This window comes from Drosophila innubila, chromosome X, assembly GCF_004354385.1.
Source record: "Drosophila innubila isolate TH190305 chromosome X, UK_Dinn_1.0, whole genome shotgun sequence".
NCBI lineage: Eukaryota > Metazoa > Arthropoda > Insecta > Diptera > Drosophilidae > Drosophila > Drosophila innubila.
The window spans coordinates 1,263,429-1,279,896 of record NC_047626.1 but is presented as its reverse complement, the minus strand read 5'-3'; the positions used below and the strand labels follow the sequence as shown (position 1 = coordinate 1,279,896).

The 16,468-nt window shown below is 31.3% G+C and overlaps 1 protein-coding gene across 1 annotated transcript in view; it reads right to left on the bottom strand.

Annotated features, from left to right (window-relative positions):
• LOC117786886 overlaps nt 1-16,468 on the bottom strand; it is a 133,186-nt gene that overhangs the window by 25,507 nt on the left and 91,211 nt on the right. Inside the window, exon 2 of the mRNA XM_034625308.1 lies at nt 1,203-1,397. Within this exon, the coding sequence (XP_034481199.1) occupies nt 1,203-1,397 (195 nt within the window). The remainder of the gene's footprint in view (nt 1-1,202; nt 1,398-16,468) is intronic.

Sequence of the window (16,468 nt, the reverse complement as noted above, 5' to 3'; positions counted from 1 at the left end):
AGTAACTGAAATATCATTTCTATACTGATTCTTTAAAAAAAGATGGTCTGAAAATTAAATTTTATCTCAAAACTAAGAATATTCATCACAGAAATTTTTGTGATTGTTTTATTGGTGCATCTTAGAAACCATTACTATTTTCATTATTTATTATTTCTATATTACTTTCTATATCAGTTTTGTTTATTCTAATTTTCATTAAACTTTCTTGTCTCTTTAACTGACATTGTTTGAGGCCAGAATAATATATGTGATAAATATAATATAATATACTATAATAAATGTTTTTTTATTTTTTGTTTCTTTTATTGTGAAATGAAATGCTAACGTAAATCTCATCACACTAGCATTGAAAAAAGTATTGTTAATCAAAATATTTAGAATTTTAATAAATAATAATAATAAAAATAATTCCAATTTTTCTTTAGGCATTTAATAATTGTAATGAAAAATCAATTTAATTAGCATTATAATTGCATTTTTGAAACAATAAAGTTTTGTAATTTTTTATTATTAATTAATTATTATTTTATTATTAATTATAAATTTGTCTTTAATATAAATATTAAATTGTAATATTTAATATTATTGTTTCATTTTTTTTATTATTCATTAAAATTTTCATTAAACGTTCTTCTTTTAAATATTATGATAATATGTGAATATTAAATTTTTCATATTATTATGACATTATTTTTATTTATAATAATTTTCATTAAATTTTCTTCTTTTAAATATTGTAATAAAATGTAAATATAAAATGTTTCATATTAATATTACATTATTTGTATTTAGCATAATTTTCATAAATATTTTTTGTTTTAAATTTGAAAATTAAATGTGAATGTTACTTTATTAATATTATTTTTATTCAATACAATTTTTATGAAGCTTTCATTGTCTATTAATTAACATTGTTTAAAATAAAAACACAAGTAGTTAATTTTGAAGTAAAAATAATGTTATTTAAACCCAAACTTTGAGATTTTTCAGATGTGTTTGTAAATCGAATCATAGTGCGTTCACCTGTACCGTGCAACACGCAACTTGCAACTTGCAACGTGCAACGTGCACCAACAGGGGGCAGATATACTTTTAATTAAAAGTGCATTTCATTAAAAGCCGCACGCAGTGTGTGTGTATGTGTGTAGGTGTGTGTGTGTGTGTGTGTAGGTGTGTGTAGGTGTGTGTGTGTTACTTACCACGCAAAATCTTCTTATCACGATGTCCGTGACAGCGATAACCCTGGCAACCGCGCTTCTGCAACATGGAGGGACAGTGCTTGCCACCGTTTTGTGCCGCCTGAATTATTTGGCGCGTGCGCGTCATCATCCCAGTGCCACAGCTCTTGTCACAGTCGCTCCAAGCTCCCCACTCGCCCACCTGACAGTCCAACACTGCAACAATGCAACAGACAATGGACAAATATTCATTAGACTCGGTCATAATATCAGATAATCAGAAAACACACACAACAATGAGATAGCAAAGGATTAAACCTAAGCTACATTCAATAATAATCAAATACAAACATATAAATAGTACAGTGAAACTGTGCTGAAACAAACAATAAGATAATACGATAACTCTATTCTATGGTATAATAAGAAAGGCTATTTTGTTTTCTATAGTATATTTCAGTTTTTGTTTAAAAATTTCAATTTAATTAAGCATCGTTTCAAGGATTTAATATCAAAAGTATATAATATTTGAATCTCCGATTAAATTTAGATTTTTATCGAAATTCGATTTTTTTCTATAAAAAATTTAATATTTGAAAAAATTAAGAAAAAAGGAAAACAATAAAATTTAGTTTTGTATTAAATTGAAAAAAGGTTTGAGCTCAAACTTTGTTATCATGGGTTAATAAACCGGTCTGGGAGTGGAAATTAAGACTGACTCTATGGTTCGAACCACCGAACCGAACTTGAACCACAATTTTGTTGGTTTGCAGCCTTGAATATTTATGAACTTACCTCAACTCAGATAACTGAGATCTTAATAAAGAAACTAAATTTGTTTCGTTGTATTCAGAAACATGAATTGCAGCAGTAAACGAATTAAATGAATTAATAACAAGGATAATAAAAATTATTTCCTGCAACATTTTGCGACTAAACTTGACTGAATGTCTGAAAGAACTGACTGAATCAAAACTTAAATAGAAGCAAAGTAGTGAATTTTGAATCGATTATCGTAACCACATAAATAATAATACATAAATTTTACTTCTATGCCTACCGATACTGATATCTACATAAATTCACAAAAACTTAGAATTGGCTGCTTCGACTTCCTCTTTGATAAAATGTTTAGCTCATATCCGGTTATTGAAACATAACCAAAATTCGTGGTTGAACATATCAAATACACTAAGTATTTAATATATATATATATGCTGATAAATTTCGCAGCAGTTTCTGTAAGCGCTTATATTTTTCTGGGAATATTCGGGCTAAATATGAATTGTTTTTTAAATATTTAAGATTTTTTGAATATATGCCAAAATACTTTTTTTTTTTTTCAATATTTTAGAATATTCTATATTTTGTAGCAACGTCATTATAAAGTGTGACTGTATTTGAAGACCTTACTATATGTATAAAGGAAGCGACATGTTGAGCTAAGTTTGTTATAGCCAGGCTTTACTGTATGCTCAATTCAAATGACCAGTTGAAAGGGCTTAGAATCGGCTTTAACGTTGTGAAAATACCCTGCAGCTTGTGTTGTTGTTGTTGTTGCCACTATTGTTGCTGCTGCTGCTGCAATTGTTGCTGGCGTGGCAACAGCAACATCTGCTGCTGTTGCTGTTGCTGCTGCTGCTGCTGCATTTGGTTAACTGCAGCAGGATGACGTTCAAGTTTCTTAATTAAAAAATGTGCAGAGCGGCAAAATTAATTAAAATCCATTTGCCTTGATTGCACAACGCTCCTTTGGTTTTAGCCTTGGCTTCAGCTTTGGTTTTCACTTTGGCTTTGGCTTTGGCTTTGTCTTTTGGCCCGGGTTTGCATTTAGCCGGGCTAACAATTGGCTTGGTTGAGGGTGGAATTGGGTGTTATATAGTTAGCCCAGTAACCAAAATAATAAACAGGCTTATGCGCTTGTGATTGGCTAACAAATCAAAACAAATATTGGTTTCGATTAGAAAACCGGTTAAATTTGTGTTTCGGTTTCTGTTATCGATGTTTAATCTTTGTATATCGGTTTCGGAACGACTAGCGTTTTTTTTATTTCGAAATATTTTTTATTGCTTCGTTTGTAAGTTCTAGAAATGTTAAATAACGTTAATCGATAAGCAAAAATTCTAAGATTTCAAAAAATATCTTTTTGATAAGCTCCATATTTTAATTTATAATCAAATGTAGTTTGGAAAACGTTTATGAGATTTTAATAACAAAATTTTTTTTATGTTTCATTGAGCCGAAATTAATCGTGAACATGAATCGGTTACTAAGCGGTTATATCGGTTTGAGTAATTTCGGTTTCAAGAACTAATCGTTGTAGAGGAAAAGGTTACTAATCGATTATTTCAGTTTGAATTATTTCGATTTCAACTTAATAAAAAAAAAATTGTTGTTGATTGAACCGAAACTAACCGTTATACACAAAACGGTTACTAATCGGTTAATTTTTTCGTTAATATACTAAAAAAAATATTGGTTTCGGTTAGGATTTCAATTACCAATGCCAATCGGTTAATACCCGTTCAAGATTACAGTTTCAAGCAAGTCAATAATTTCTGGTTTGTAATTATGTTTGTCCTTTTATTTATTTAAAAGAATAATGCCTATTTGGTTTATAAACAGTTCTTTATATATAACTTTCTTATAATAATATGATTATATTATTTTCTAAGTATGATTTCATTTATGTTGATTGCATTTAATAGCTGTAAAAACTGATATACTGGGCATCTAAAAGTCGAGCACCTCGTCTTGAAATTGACATTGGAATTGGGTGTTAATCAAACTGTGGATTCTATCGCGTCTATCACAAAAAGGCGCTAATGAAGCCACAAAAAGCGTTGAGAAAACTGAAAATTGAAAATTGAAAATTCTCTCGTTCTGTTCTAACCTGAAATTTCACACTCACACATATATACAATAATACAATCATATGTGTATGTGTATCTCTATCTTTTGTGTGTTTAATATTTTAAAAATTTTGCAGAGTAAAAATCTCTTTTTTATTGTGAGTTTGCTGAAATTGGCATTAAAATCGATTCAAGTTGAATTTATTGCTGCTAGTTTAAAGTTGTTGTTGAATACCCTATAAGAATGTGATATGATAATATGTACAATACCCAAGAGTCTCATTTTATATGTAAATTATATACATACCATATAAGTATGTTTTTTTGGACTTTAGTATGGATAATTTGTTGCCTGAGGCGAAGTAACAAATAATTTTCTCAAAATGTTTCTTCATCTTGCAGCGCAGATTTGACTGCAAATTTTGCTCAGTGTATTGCCCTGCTGCGGGCCATACACACCACAAAGGCAATTTATATTTTCATTTTCATTTTCATTTCGCCTTTCTTTCTCCACAAGTTTTCCAACACATTTTACCCATTTGCCTTTCATTGTGGCTGGGCGCGAAATTAGCAAAATGCAAGCAAAAAACAAGTGGAAATGCAGCAATCAAGAGACTGCTCGACTACCAGATACTCCGTGCTCAAATGTGATATATTATAATACACAAAGCATTAATAATGCATAACAATTTTACATTTTCGCATTTAAATATTCTCTCAGGTTTATCTTTAATCAGTGATTGAATTGTTCGCCCTGAAAGCGACTTCCGTTTTTGTAGCGTGCGAACGCCTTGGTTTTTTGTGAATATCTTGAAAATGAATCATTGCCCAAAATCAAGCTTAACACCAATTATAGTGTTCATCAAGAGCTTTAAGTTTAGGTTTTTGACAAATTAAAAAAAATATTTTGGGGTATGTTTTTTTCACTTTGAGTGCGTACGAATGTCACATTCGCCATTAGAGAATTGCCCATATGTTATAACTAGAGGAAACAAATATCAAAAATATAAATATTATTTCATCGAAAATAAATGTAAACATTTTTGTGTTATTTGTAATATATAACAACATACAACTTATTGGGATTTTTCAATTGCTACAGGGTATAAAGAGTCCAAACAAAGCGCTGGGATAATGAAACTAAGTGCAAAAGGGGCGTAGGGAAAATAGAGAGAAGGCAAGTGAAGGGAATGGGTTGATAAGCATAAAACTAAAGTAGTTAAAATTATGATTGCATTGGCTGCTGTTGCTGAAGGGCTCCAAAAGGGTACGGAGAGTGGAGGAAGGGGAGTGGAAGAGGGAAAGGGAGAGGGAGAGGCAAGGGCCAAAGTGTTTAGCATATTGTGTGCAAGCCATGAATGCGAATGAGAACAACGAACAACGTACAACAAACAACGAAAGCAACGCAGAATCCAAAACGAACCACGAATCGAGTAGCAAACTTTGCCAAGGAGTCGCAACATGAGGAATGAGGTATAAACCCTTTGGTTCTAACTCCATATGCTGTTCAAAATCTGTACCGTTTTCCTATATAAATATTCATGTGGTAGGCAACACATTACCACAGCTGTAGGTAGTCAGCAACGTTTTCAGCATGTGACATAATTTTAAAAACATATATAAAACAAATTATTTGCTATTTAAAATTAAATAAAATTCGAAATTATGTAGTTACAAAGTCTAAAATTTTCTAATACAAAATTAAAAAATTGTCTTACAATAAAATTTGAAAATAAGCTTAAAATATAAATTATACAATTAAAACTATTTCTTAATTAAAAAAATTAGAAATATAAGTTAAAAGAAAATAACGAAATGTCAATTTACACAATTTGTATAAATTATATGAATATAGTATTAAACTAAGTAATTTTTCTTAGTCATTAAATTATCTAAATATATTTAATTTTTTTGTAAAATTACAGAACTATTGAATTTGTTTAAAAAAATTATTATTTCAAATGTGATCTTATTTAGATCAATAAAAAGAGTTAACTATTTTTATTTTTGATAAAAAAAAGTAGGAAATACATATTTATTGCGGATAAGTAATCCAAAAATAATATTTTTCAATTCAAGATTAAATATTTTCTCAGTTTCGATTTTTTTAAGCCCATTTACCACAATGCAGTTGTTCTGTGTTACCTGTACAGCTCTATGGAGTGATCATCAGTGAATCTGTACAGTTTTCTGTAGGAAAAGCCCTTTAGGGTAGTTAAAGCTCTCAAACTGTATGAAAATTGTGAAATCTAGCTGTGGGGCTTATTGTGGCAATAAATGGCATTATGCTGCTTAGCAATCATGCGACTTGATTGTTGTTGTTGGCCCGAAAGAAGTGGGCGACATTGGTGAGGGGTACTAGCGAAAAGGCTAGCGAAAAGAAGAAGAAGAAGAAGCTGCAAATTAGATGGACAGTGCTGAAATGCAGTTGCAACTCCGTCGTATTGTGAGTTCGAGTTCATATTTCTCACACTTTTTCACCCATTTTAGCCATTTGGGTCATTTGCTTGGCATTTAGCAGCAGTCGACAGCTGGAAACCTAAAGCTGAAAGCTGTAAGAACCAACTGTCAGCAGCTGTCTGAGTCAAGGATTATGATAACAACAGGCGATGCCTGATAATAATGATAATGCTGATGATAATGACAATAATCGGTTAATGGGATGACAGAAAGTTTGCCAAAAAAATAAAAGACCAGGAATTTGTTATTTCCCTTTTAACTGTGCACTGTTGTCGCACTTCATTCATAGCAATGTTGTCCCACTTCTCATTGACCAAATCTTAACTGTGAACAGAGTTGCCAAACTTCACTATCACTGTGAATCAAGATATATTTGAAATTTTGATATTTGATATTATATTGATATTCTGCGAAGTTTTATTTTCTAATAGCAAAACCCAAATTTTTGCCTACAATTTCAAACTATCATAACTTTTAAACGGAAAGTCATTTTGAAAATGACATAACCTTTTTATTCATTCTGCATTCAAATTTAGTAAATTTTGTAAAAAAAATACTTTGCCTCTAAGTTCGATTCAAAGGGTCCCCCCTTTGAAATTTTAAAAATTAAAAATTTTAAATCTCAAGTTTTCACTTTTAATCAACTCCTTATATCGTACTTAGTATAAAACTACACTTTAAAAGTGATTCTGAGACATTTCATTTTTTGGAAAAAATCATGTGAAATTGTACAAAAATTTTGACTTGTAAAGTTGCTAGATCCACAGTCTGACCAACTTTGAACTCTCATAACTTTGTCAAAACTTTACTGATTTTCAAAGGGAATGTCATTTTGTTCATGGTTTGGCCTTTAAATTCATTCTGCATTCAAATTTAATTAATTTTGTAAAAAAATTATGGCCTCTAAGTCTTGGGTTCGATGCTAAGGGTCCCCTTTGAATTTTGAAAATTGAAAATTTCAAATCTCAATTTTTCACTTTTAATCAACTCCTTATATCGTACTTAGTATAAAACTACACTTTAAAAGTGATTCTGAGACATTTCATTTTTTGGAAAAAATCATGTGAAATTGTACAAAAATTTTGACTTGTAAAGTTGCTAGATCCATAGTCTGACCAACTTCGAACTCTCATAACTTTGGCAAAACTAAACCGATTTTCAAGCGGAATGTCATTTTGATCATGGTTTGACATCTTTATTCATTCTGCATTCAAATTTAATTAATTTTGTAAAAAAAATTATGGCCCTCTAAATCTTGGGTTCCATGCTAAGGGTCCCCCCTTTGATATATTGAAAATTGTAAATTTTAAATCTCAAGTTTTCACGTTTAATCAACTCCTTATATTATAATTAGCATAAAACAACACTTTAAAACTGATTCTGAGACATTTCATTTTTTGGAAAAAATCATGTGAAATTGTACAAAAATTTTGACTTGTAAAGTTGCTAGATCCACAGTCTGACCAACTTTGAACTCTCATAACTTTGTCAAAACTTTACCGATTTTCAAAGGGAATGTCATTTTGTTCATGGTTTGGCCTTTAAATTCATTCTGCATTCAAATTTAATTAATTTTGTAAAAAAAATTATGGCCCTCTAAGTCTTGGGTTCGATGCTAAGGGTCCCCCCTTTGGAATTTTGAAAATTGAAAATTTCAAATCTCAATTTTTCACTTTTAATCAACTCCTTATATCGTACTTAGTATAAAACTACACTTTAAAAGTGATTCTGAGACATTTCATTTTTTGGAAAAAATCATGTGAAATTGTACAAAAATTTTGACTTGTAAAGTTGCTAGATCCATAGTCTGACCAACTTCGAACTCTCATAACTTTAAAACTAAACCGATTTTCAAGCGGAATGTCATTTTGATCATGGTTTGACATCTTTATTCATTCTGCATTCAAATTTAATTAATTTTGTAAAAAAATTATGGCCCTCTAAATCTTGGGTTCCATGCTATGGTCCCCTTTGATATATTGAAAATTGTAAATTTTAAATCTCAAGTTTTCACGTTTAATCAACTCCTTATATTATAATTAGCATAAAACAACACTTTAAAACTGATTCTGAGACATTTCATTTTCTTGCAAAAAATCATGTTAAATTGTACAAAAATTTTGACTTGTAAAGTTCCTAAATCCATAGTCTGACCAACTTTGAACTCTCATAACTTTGTCAAAACTTTACCGATTTTCAAAGGGAATGTCATTTTGTTCATGGTTTGGCCTTTAAATTCATTCTGCATTCAAATTTAATTAATTTTGTAAAAAAAATTATGGCCCTCTAAGTCTTGGGTTCGATGCAAAGGGTCCCCCCTTTGAAATTTTAAAAATTAAAAATTTTAAATCTCAAGTTTTCACTTTTAATCAACTCCTTATATCGTACTTAGTATAAAACTACACTTTAAAAGTGATTCTGAGACATTTCATTTTCTTGCAAAAAATCATGTTAAATTGTAAGAAAATTTTGACTTGTAAAGTTGCTAGATCCACAGTCTGACCAACTTTGAACTCTCATAACTTTGTCAAAACTTTACCGATTTTCAAAGGGAATGTCATTTTGTTCATGGTTTGGCCTTTAAATTCATTCTGCATTCAAATTTAATTAATTTTGTAAGAAAAATTATGGCCCTCTAAATCTTGGGTTCCATGCTAAGGGTCCCCCCTTTGATATATTGAAAATTGTAAATTTTAAATCTCAAGTTTTCACTTTTGATCAACTCCTTATATCATAATTAGCATAAAACAACACTTTAAAACTGATTCTGAGACATTTCATTTTCTTGCAAAAAATCATGTTAAATTGTACAAAAATTTTGACTTGTAAGTTCCTAAATCCATAGTCTGACCAACTTTGAACTCTCATAACTTTGTCAAAACTTAACCGATTTTCAAAGGGAATGTCATTTTGTTCATGATTTGGCGTCTAAATTCAATCAGCATTAAAATTAAATTAATTTTGTAAAAAAAATTATTTTCCTCTAGATCTTGGGTTCCCTCTTTGGAATTGAAATTGAAAATTGAAAATATTAAATCGAGATTTGTTGCTATCAGCTGAAATTACGCACTGTTGCCAAACTTCACTTGTAGACTTATCGATAGACCAATTCTACTACGTATGGTAATTAAAGAACACAATTTCAGAAGTGCTTCTGAGGGGGACAGGGAATTCTCCAGTGTTGCCACTGAGTGGCAGCTGTAGCTTGTCCGCTTGCCACATTTTGCGGCACATGCAAATGTCGTTGTCATTGTCTCCGAGTGTGAATTAAGCAGCCCATTGTAAGCATAGAAAATTTGGATGCTGAAGCGACCTTCAATTGGCTGAAAGGGTAGAGAGGGAGGTAGGTAGTTGGGGGGGAAGGAGACTGTGTCATTACGCATTGCAGCTGCTGAAACTGCAACTCCTTGGGGCACCACAGTTTACGGCACATAACTCAATGTCTGATGCTGATGCTGAGGCAAGTGCAACTTGCAACAGCAACTTGCAACAGCAACTTGCAACTGCAGCTGTTGACGCGTTTCCTCGACAAGGACCTCAGACCAAAAGGACCTCAGAGAAGTGTGAGGGACACACTGAATGGTGCAAGCAGCGAGGCAGCAGTTGCACCAAGCCAAAAGGGGACATCAAATGGGGCACGGAAATAAACACAGCTCGGTTATTTGTGGTCAGCGAAGTGAAACAAATGGCCTCAAAATGTAGACGTTGTTGTTGCTCTCCAACTTGTAGTTGCAGTTGTTGTTAGCCCAGTAACCAAAAGGGTAGACAGACTTATACATTTGTGAGTGTGCCTGCAATTCCATATAAACACCTAGACCTCAGGGAGTTTAAGAGTAAGTGCAAACAAATTAAGTGGGAATATTTGTATAGTAAGCTCGCAGTCTTAAATCTTCCTAGCTTTTGTTCATGCTCCTTTCCACAACCGACAATTGGTAAAAATCGATTAAAACTGCTTCTCATTTTTCCGCTTTTTTTCGAATTTTCATAATGTAGTAAAAATTCGATTTTGTCAACATTTTCACCCAAAAGACTACAAAAAAATCATTATTGGTAAATAGTATGTTTCCCAAATTTTTAGCTCGAAATATTTGAGTAAAGTTAGTAAACTGAAGAAAGCTTAGCAAAAAATCATAGCTTTACAAATTAGGGACCATAGAAAAAGCAAGCTTTAGTCAAAACTTAACAAATAATTTCTTTTATAAAACCTTGATTATAATTGACAAAAAAAAAGAGTAAGGATGCAGTTGGATTTCTGAAAATAGGAAAAACCGTTGAGTCTGGTCAAGTCTTTTAAGTTTATTAAAGAAATTTATTAACATAAAACAAATATGAAAGTTTTAAATCCCAATGAGGTTAGTCTCTTTTGTTTTTTGTATTCTTGTAAATAATAGTTTTCGCTTCTTATTATATTTGTTTGGATTTTTCTTTTGATTGATTTGATAATTATGTTGATTTTATAGAACGGTTGCGAAAATACAAGTACTCGGTATCTAACAGTCGAGCATCTGGACTTTAGCGTTGTTATAACTAGTCATTGTTGTTGTTTCGATTGTTTTGAAGGACCAACAACTTTTTGCACTATCGAGTTCTCCAAGTTACACTTGGTCGCATTGGTCAGTTGCTTTTCACATTCGCCCTTTGTTCTAGTTTCCTTATAAGTGTGTGTGTGTGTGTGTGTGTGTGTGTGTGTGTGTGTATGTGTGTGTGTTTCAAGTCAAACAATTGCTTTTGACAAACTCAAGTGCAGCAGATAAAGTGATAAAAAGAGTCACATCCCTTTTATCATGCACTTGACGACGGTCAAACGATGCGCGTATCCGCCTTATCTATTCACAAGCTTGAAGCGAAGTCACTTTATTGTTTTTGCAGTGTTGCCAAATTTCACTTGAGTAGCGTTTCAACTGAAATGTGGCAACAGCGCTTAATATGCTACCACACAGGAAGTTTTGACTTTATGAAAAGAATAAAACAAAGCAGATTTTTCAGTCACTTAAATTGCCTGCTGTGTTGCCAAATTTCTCTTGACAGTAAAATGCGGCAACAGTGAAAACTCAATAGTAAACAGAAATTTCTTAATCTTGTGTTCACGACATATATGCCACTTTCTTTACTACCATTTCATTTATTTGTTATTGCAACGTTGCCAAATTTCACTTGACTGTGAAGTGCGGCAACAGCGAAAACTTAATTGTAAACAGATTGATCCTTTCACAAGATGTACTTTTTATGCTCACTTAATTTGCTACAGCTGCGTTGCCAAACTTCACTTGATAGTGAAGTGCGGCAACAGCGCTTACTAAACAGCTTAAAGGCGCCCTCAAATTACAATTTGACTAAATTGCAAGCCCTCTGTCAGCTTCTAACTGAACTCTACAAAGGTTAAAGGTGTGCGCTGTTGTCAAATTTCACTTGGTCATAAGTAAATAGTTGGTTTTATGGTGCACAGCCAATTTGTGTGTTTTCAGTAGCATAACCCAGCAAAACTTGCAAATATCCGCAAACTTTTTGCCTTGCTGCTTGAAGTTTTTGGGGTATGAAAATCTGGTGTCAGGACCAACTAACTGAGCAGCAGTAACCCGGAAAAAACTTTCAATAAGTGATATTGCTACGCTTTGCCTACTTGTCAACACTGTCAACTGCAGTACGTAAGGCAGCTTTCAGTGTTGCCACAACAATAACCCAAAAACTTGGTCAAAATACTTTCGCCTTGTTCAACTTTATCGACCATAAGTTGAAGCTGAATTGTTGTATTCCTGGCTGTGTTTCACTACAATATTAGCCACATTTTCAACAGCTGCGCTTGGCCAAATGCATTTTTAATTATTTCGCCATGAAAATTCCCGAAATTTGCCAACGAATTATTCAATTTATTGTAAATGTACAACAATTGGAATTGCAATTACAATTAGCGCATACGTGGCGTATGCGCAATATCTGATAATTTTAGGTTTTTTTCTATTTAAGATTTTAACTACACACGCGATCTGGTGTCACAACCACCAATACCACAACAAACACACACACATGTGCCAAAAATATGTTGTAATTAATATACAATGGGGGAAATGGCACAGTGGGTACAAAAACAATGACAGCTTATGTTAATTCAATTTTTCGCATTTAGAAAATTTTATTTATTTGTTTTCCAAACAATCACTTATAATTGCTAATTATTAATAACTTTTCTAACATATAATTTCATTTATTTCATTTTTTTTTAATTAAATCTATAAATTATAGAAAAGAATAGCCTAGAAAAAGCATACTAAATTATAAATACGGTTCATTAAAACACATTAGAAAAACAGAAAACAGAAAATATTTTGCCACTTTCGTATATATTAATTACTAATATATATTAATTAATAATCTAGCATTTTGTCCCACCGTGAATAGGTGGAAAATTCGTGCTGATATATACAATATACAGTAAGCAAAAAGGTTGAGCTCATTTCATTTTGTGGCTGTTGTTGTTGGCACGTGAATTGCACAAATTTGTCCCCATTTATTTGTGCTGTGTTTTTAACAATGTGACAAGTGTGCACACTGGGCCAAATGAATACATTTTTAACAGAAACTACAATTTTTTTTTTTTGCGTTTTACGCGTAAAAAATTATTTTTCTGAAACACTTAAAAATTTAAAACGATATAATTTTAAATGCTACTCTGAATATTTTTGGATCTTAAATATTGTCAATAAAAACATAGAATTCTCGATTCATTGAAAATTATACAAGTTAATCGATGCATTGAATCTTCACAAAAATTTTCAAATTTTAAAATGTGGGTTTATTTATGCTTATTTACATAAAACAAATACTATATAAGAAAATCTGATTTCCATTAAATAGTTCACTGATTTTTTCACTCGATTAATCTTACAAAAAAATTGATAATTAATCATTGTTTCGATGTATTTTTTACATCATTTATTTGTCTAAATTTTTCGAATTTTTGTCATGCAAAATGTTCAAATTTGTACCACTGTGTCAACTTTTGACGGCTTTTGCAGCTGCCTGAAGTGCCACTTGGTGACTAAACACTGGGCAACAACTGTAACTGTAACTGTAACTGTAACTCTTACAGTGACTGTAACAATAACAACAACAACAACAACAACATTTGCATACAATTGCCATATGACAATCCAACTACAATGGCCACTTAGTCGACCCTTTAAACGCCACATTACATATTATATATTTTACGAGTATTTTGCCCGAAATGAATATGGATATGAATATGGATATGGATATATATATTCACCAGCTCACATCATAAGCCAACCAGAACATTGTGACAAACTAATTGCCAGTCTGACAGCTGTTTCATCCAGCGAACTTCAAACAAGTGTAATGAGTTAAAAAACAATTTCAAATTTAATATTATTCGTATTTATCATACATTTAAGCACTAAAAAATAATCTTAATTCAAAAATATGAATCCAATTTATAAAGAAAATAACAAAGATAGAAAATACAAATGAAACCAGGCATCAACAAATCAATTAATTTTTAAAGAAATTACCAAAAGTTCTTGCATACATTTTTTGGTAGTTTTGGAATTTCTAGTATTGAAAAACAAGAGCTTTTATATGTTCCTTATACAAAACTTTAAATTAAATTATTATTTCACTAATAATTAATTTAATTTAATTAGTTATATAATTATTTTTACAATGCACATATTTGTCGTTAATTCTTAGAAATAGTTAAAACCAATGGAAGCAATAAATGTAATTTTTAATTGTTTCAAATAGCATAAACAATTATTATAAAATAAAAAAATATATATAAAAAGTAAGGTATGTTTTTTTTCTAATTTTTTTAGTTTCTAAGTTTAAAAGTGCACATATGTAAATTCATTTAAGTAATTAAATTAATTGTTTATTTATTTTCAGGTATTTTTTACTGCTAGCCATTTATATGATATCCACCCACAACCTCTCTTAACCCCTCTCTATCCCTCTCTCACTCTCACACTCTAGCTGACTCTTTCCCTACTTCTTCTTTGTAGAAACTAAAGTCAAAGAGTGGGTTTATTTTGTGTTTGCCTTTGGCTTTTGGTCTGCCAAAGCTATAATAGCCCTTTGCGACTCTTATGTACACACACACACACACACACACACACAGAGAAAGAGAGCATAAAAAGTGAGTACACGGAAAATGGGAAATGGAAGGACAAATGAAAGCCAACGACAATTGCAATGTCAACGTGTCAACACTTAATGTAAATTACACTTTACTAAACACACACTGAAATAGAAAAACTAAAAGAAAAAGAGAGTGAGAGAGAGAAAGAGATCATGAGAGTAAGCATGAGAAAGAGTGGAACAAGAGCTAGCACTAACGATGTTGTAATTGGGCAATTCTCTAATGTCGAATGTGACATTCGAACGCATGCAAAGTGAAAAAAAAAAATAATCCAAAACATATTTTTTTTTTGACAATAGACGAAACTTTAAGCTCTTGGTGAGCACTGTAATTGGTGCTAAGGCTGATTTTGGGCAATGATTCATTTTCAAGATATTCACAAAAAACCAAGGCGTTCGCACGCTACAAAAAACAGAAGTCGCTTTGGGGGCGAACAATTCAATCACTGATTTCAGCGAAATTTAAGAAAATATTTTAGTGCGATTCATTTTAAGTGTTAATATATGATAAATTCATTTAAGGTGGGAACAGTTCTACACTAGCTGGCAAATTAAAGTGACTTCTGAAGGCCTTAGCCACGATATTTCTGCAGTAAATGAAATAAAAATAAAAAAAAATAAATTTAATACAAAGGCATTTATAATAATTTTTTTGTTTAATAAGTGTTAATATATAAGAAATTTATTTATGGTGATTTTTTCACCAAAATGTGTTTTTAAAACAATTCTTGGTTCCTGCAATTTGAGTTTAACTGAACCTTTAATATAAAATAACAAATTTATACTTTTGGAATATTCAATCCCAAAAAAATTGTCAGTTATATTTAAATACTTTACAGGTTTGGAATAACAAAGAAACTTTCTGATGAACTCACAAATGTTGGGATTTAAGGCAATTCTGTTGTGCAGTCAGAGGGTTAACTATCAAAACTCAGATGAATCGGGTGAAATCATGAAATCCCAAAAATGATGGATGCATGCAACAAATGCAACTAATTTGACCACAAGCCTCGTAAGCTAAGAAACTACAATAAGCCAAGGCTAAAATGCACACACACCCAGAAACACACACACACACACAGACAGACACACATAAACACTCATTGGCAATGTTAAGCAAGTTGAAGTGCAGTAAATTTTCGAGAATTTACCTAGCTTTTGGTACCCGAATGTGACTTCCCACAATAAGCCTATAATTTTGTTTATACACTGCAGTACACTGACAAAAATTATGATTATAAAATCAAGATTTTGGTCTCAGCATTAAGAGTTTTGTTCTAAAAGCTTTTAAGAACATTACTTATCTTTAAAAAAAATCATATTTACGAGGTAAAAGTCTAGTGACGAATGTCTTACCATGCCCCAAAATATTTGATACATTTTTTTTTTACATGTACAAAATTGGATGTAAACAATTTTTGGACATGAAAAGACTTTCGTCACTAGACTTTTACTTCGTAAAAAGGAATTTTTTTTTAAGAGATTCTTAGTATTAGTGATTTGGTCATGTGTTACAATGGGCTTATATTCAAAACAAATTATATAGGTAGAATGTCCTTGTTTTAAGAAGTTGATATTTTTTTCAGTGTATGAGCACACATAGAAGTGTGTGTGTGTTGTGGTACAATGGTGTTAGTTGCAGCCACTTCCAAATTTTTTTTCACCAGCAACAATGAAAAAAAGCTAAAAGTGTAGTTGACTGAGATATACCCTGTAGTTACCACTAAAATTCCATGTAAACGAGTAAGTTCAATACAACTTCTTTACGAACTTATAAACACATTTTGTTTAATTAAAATTTGTTTAATTTTAAGTACAATT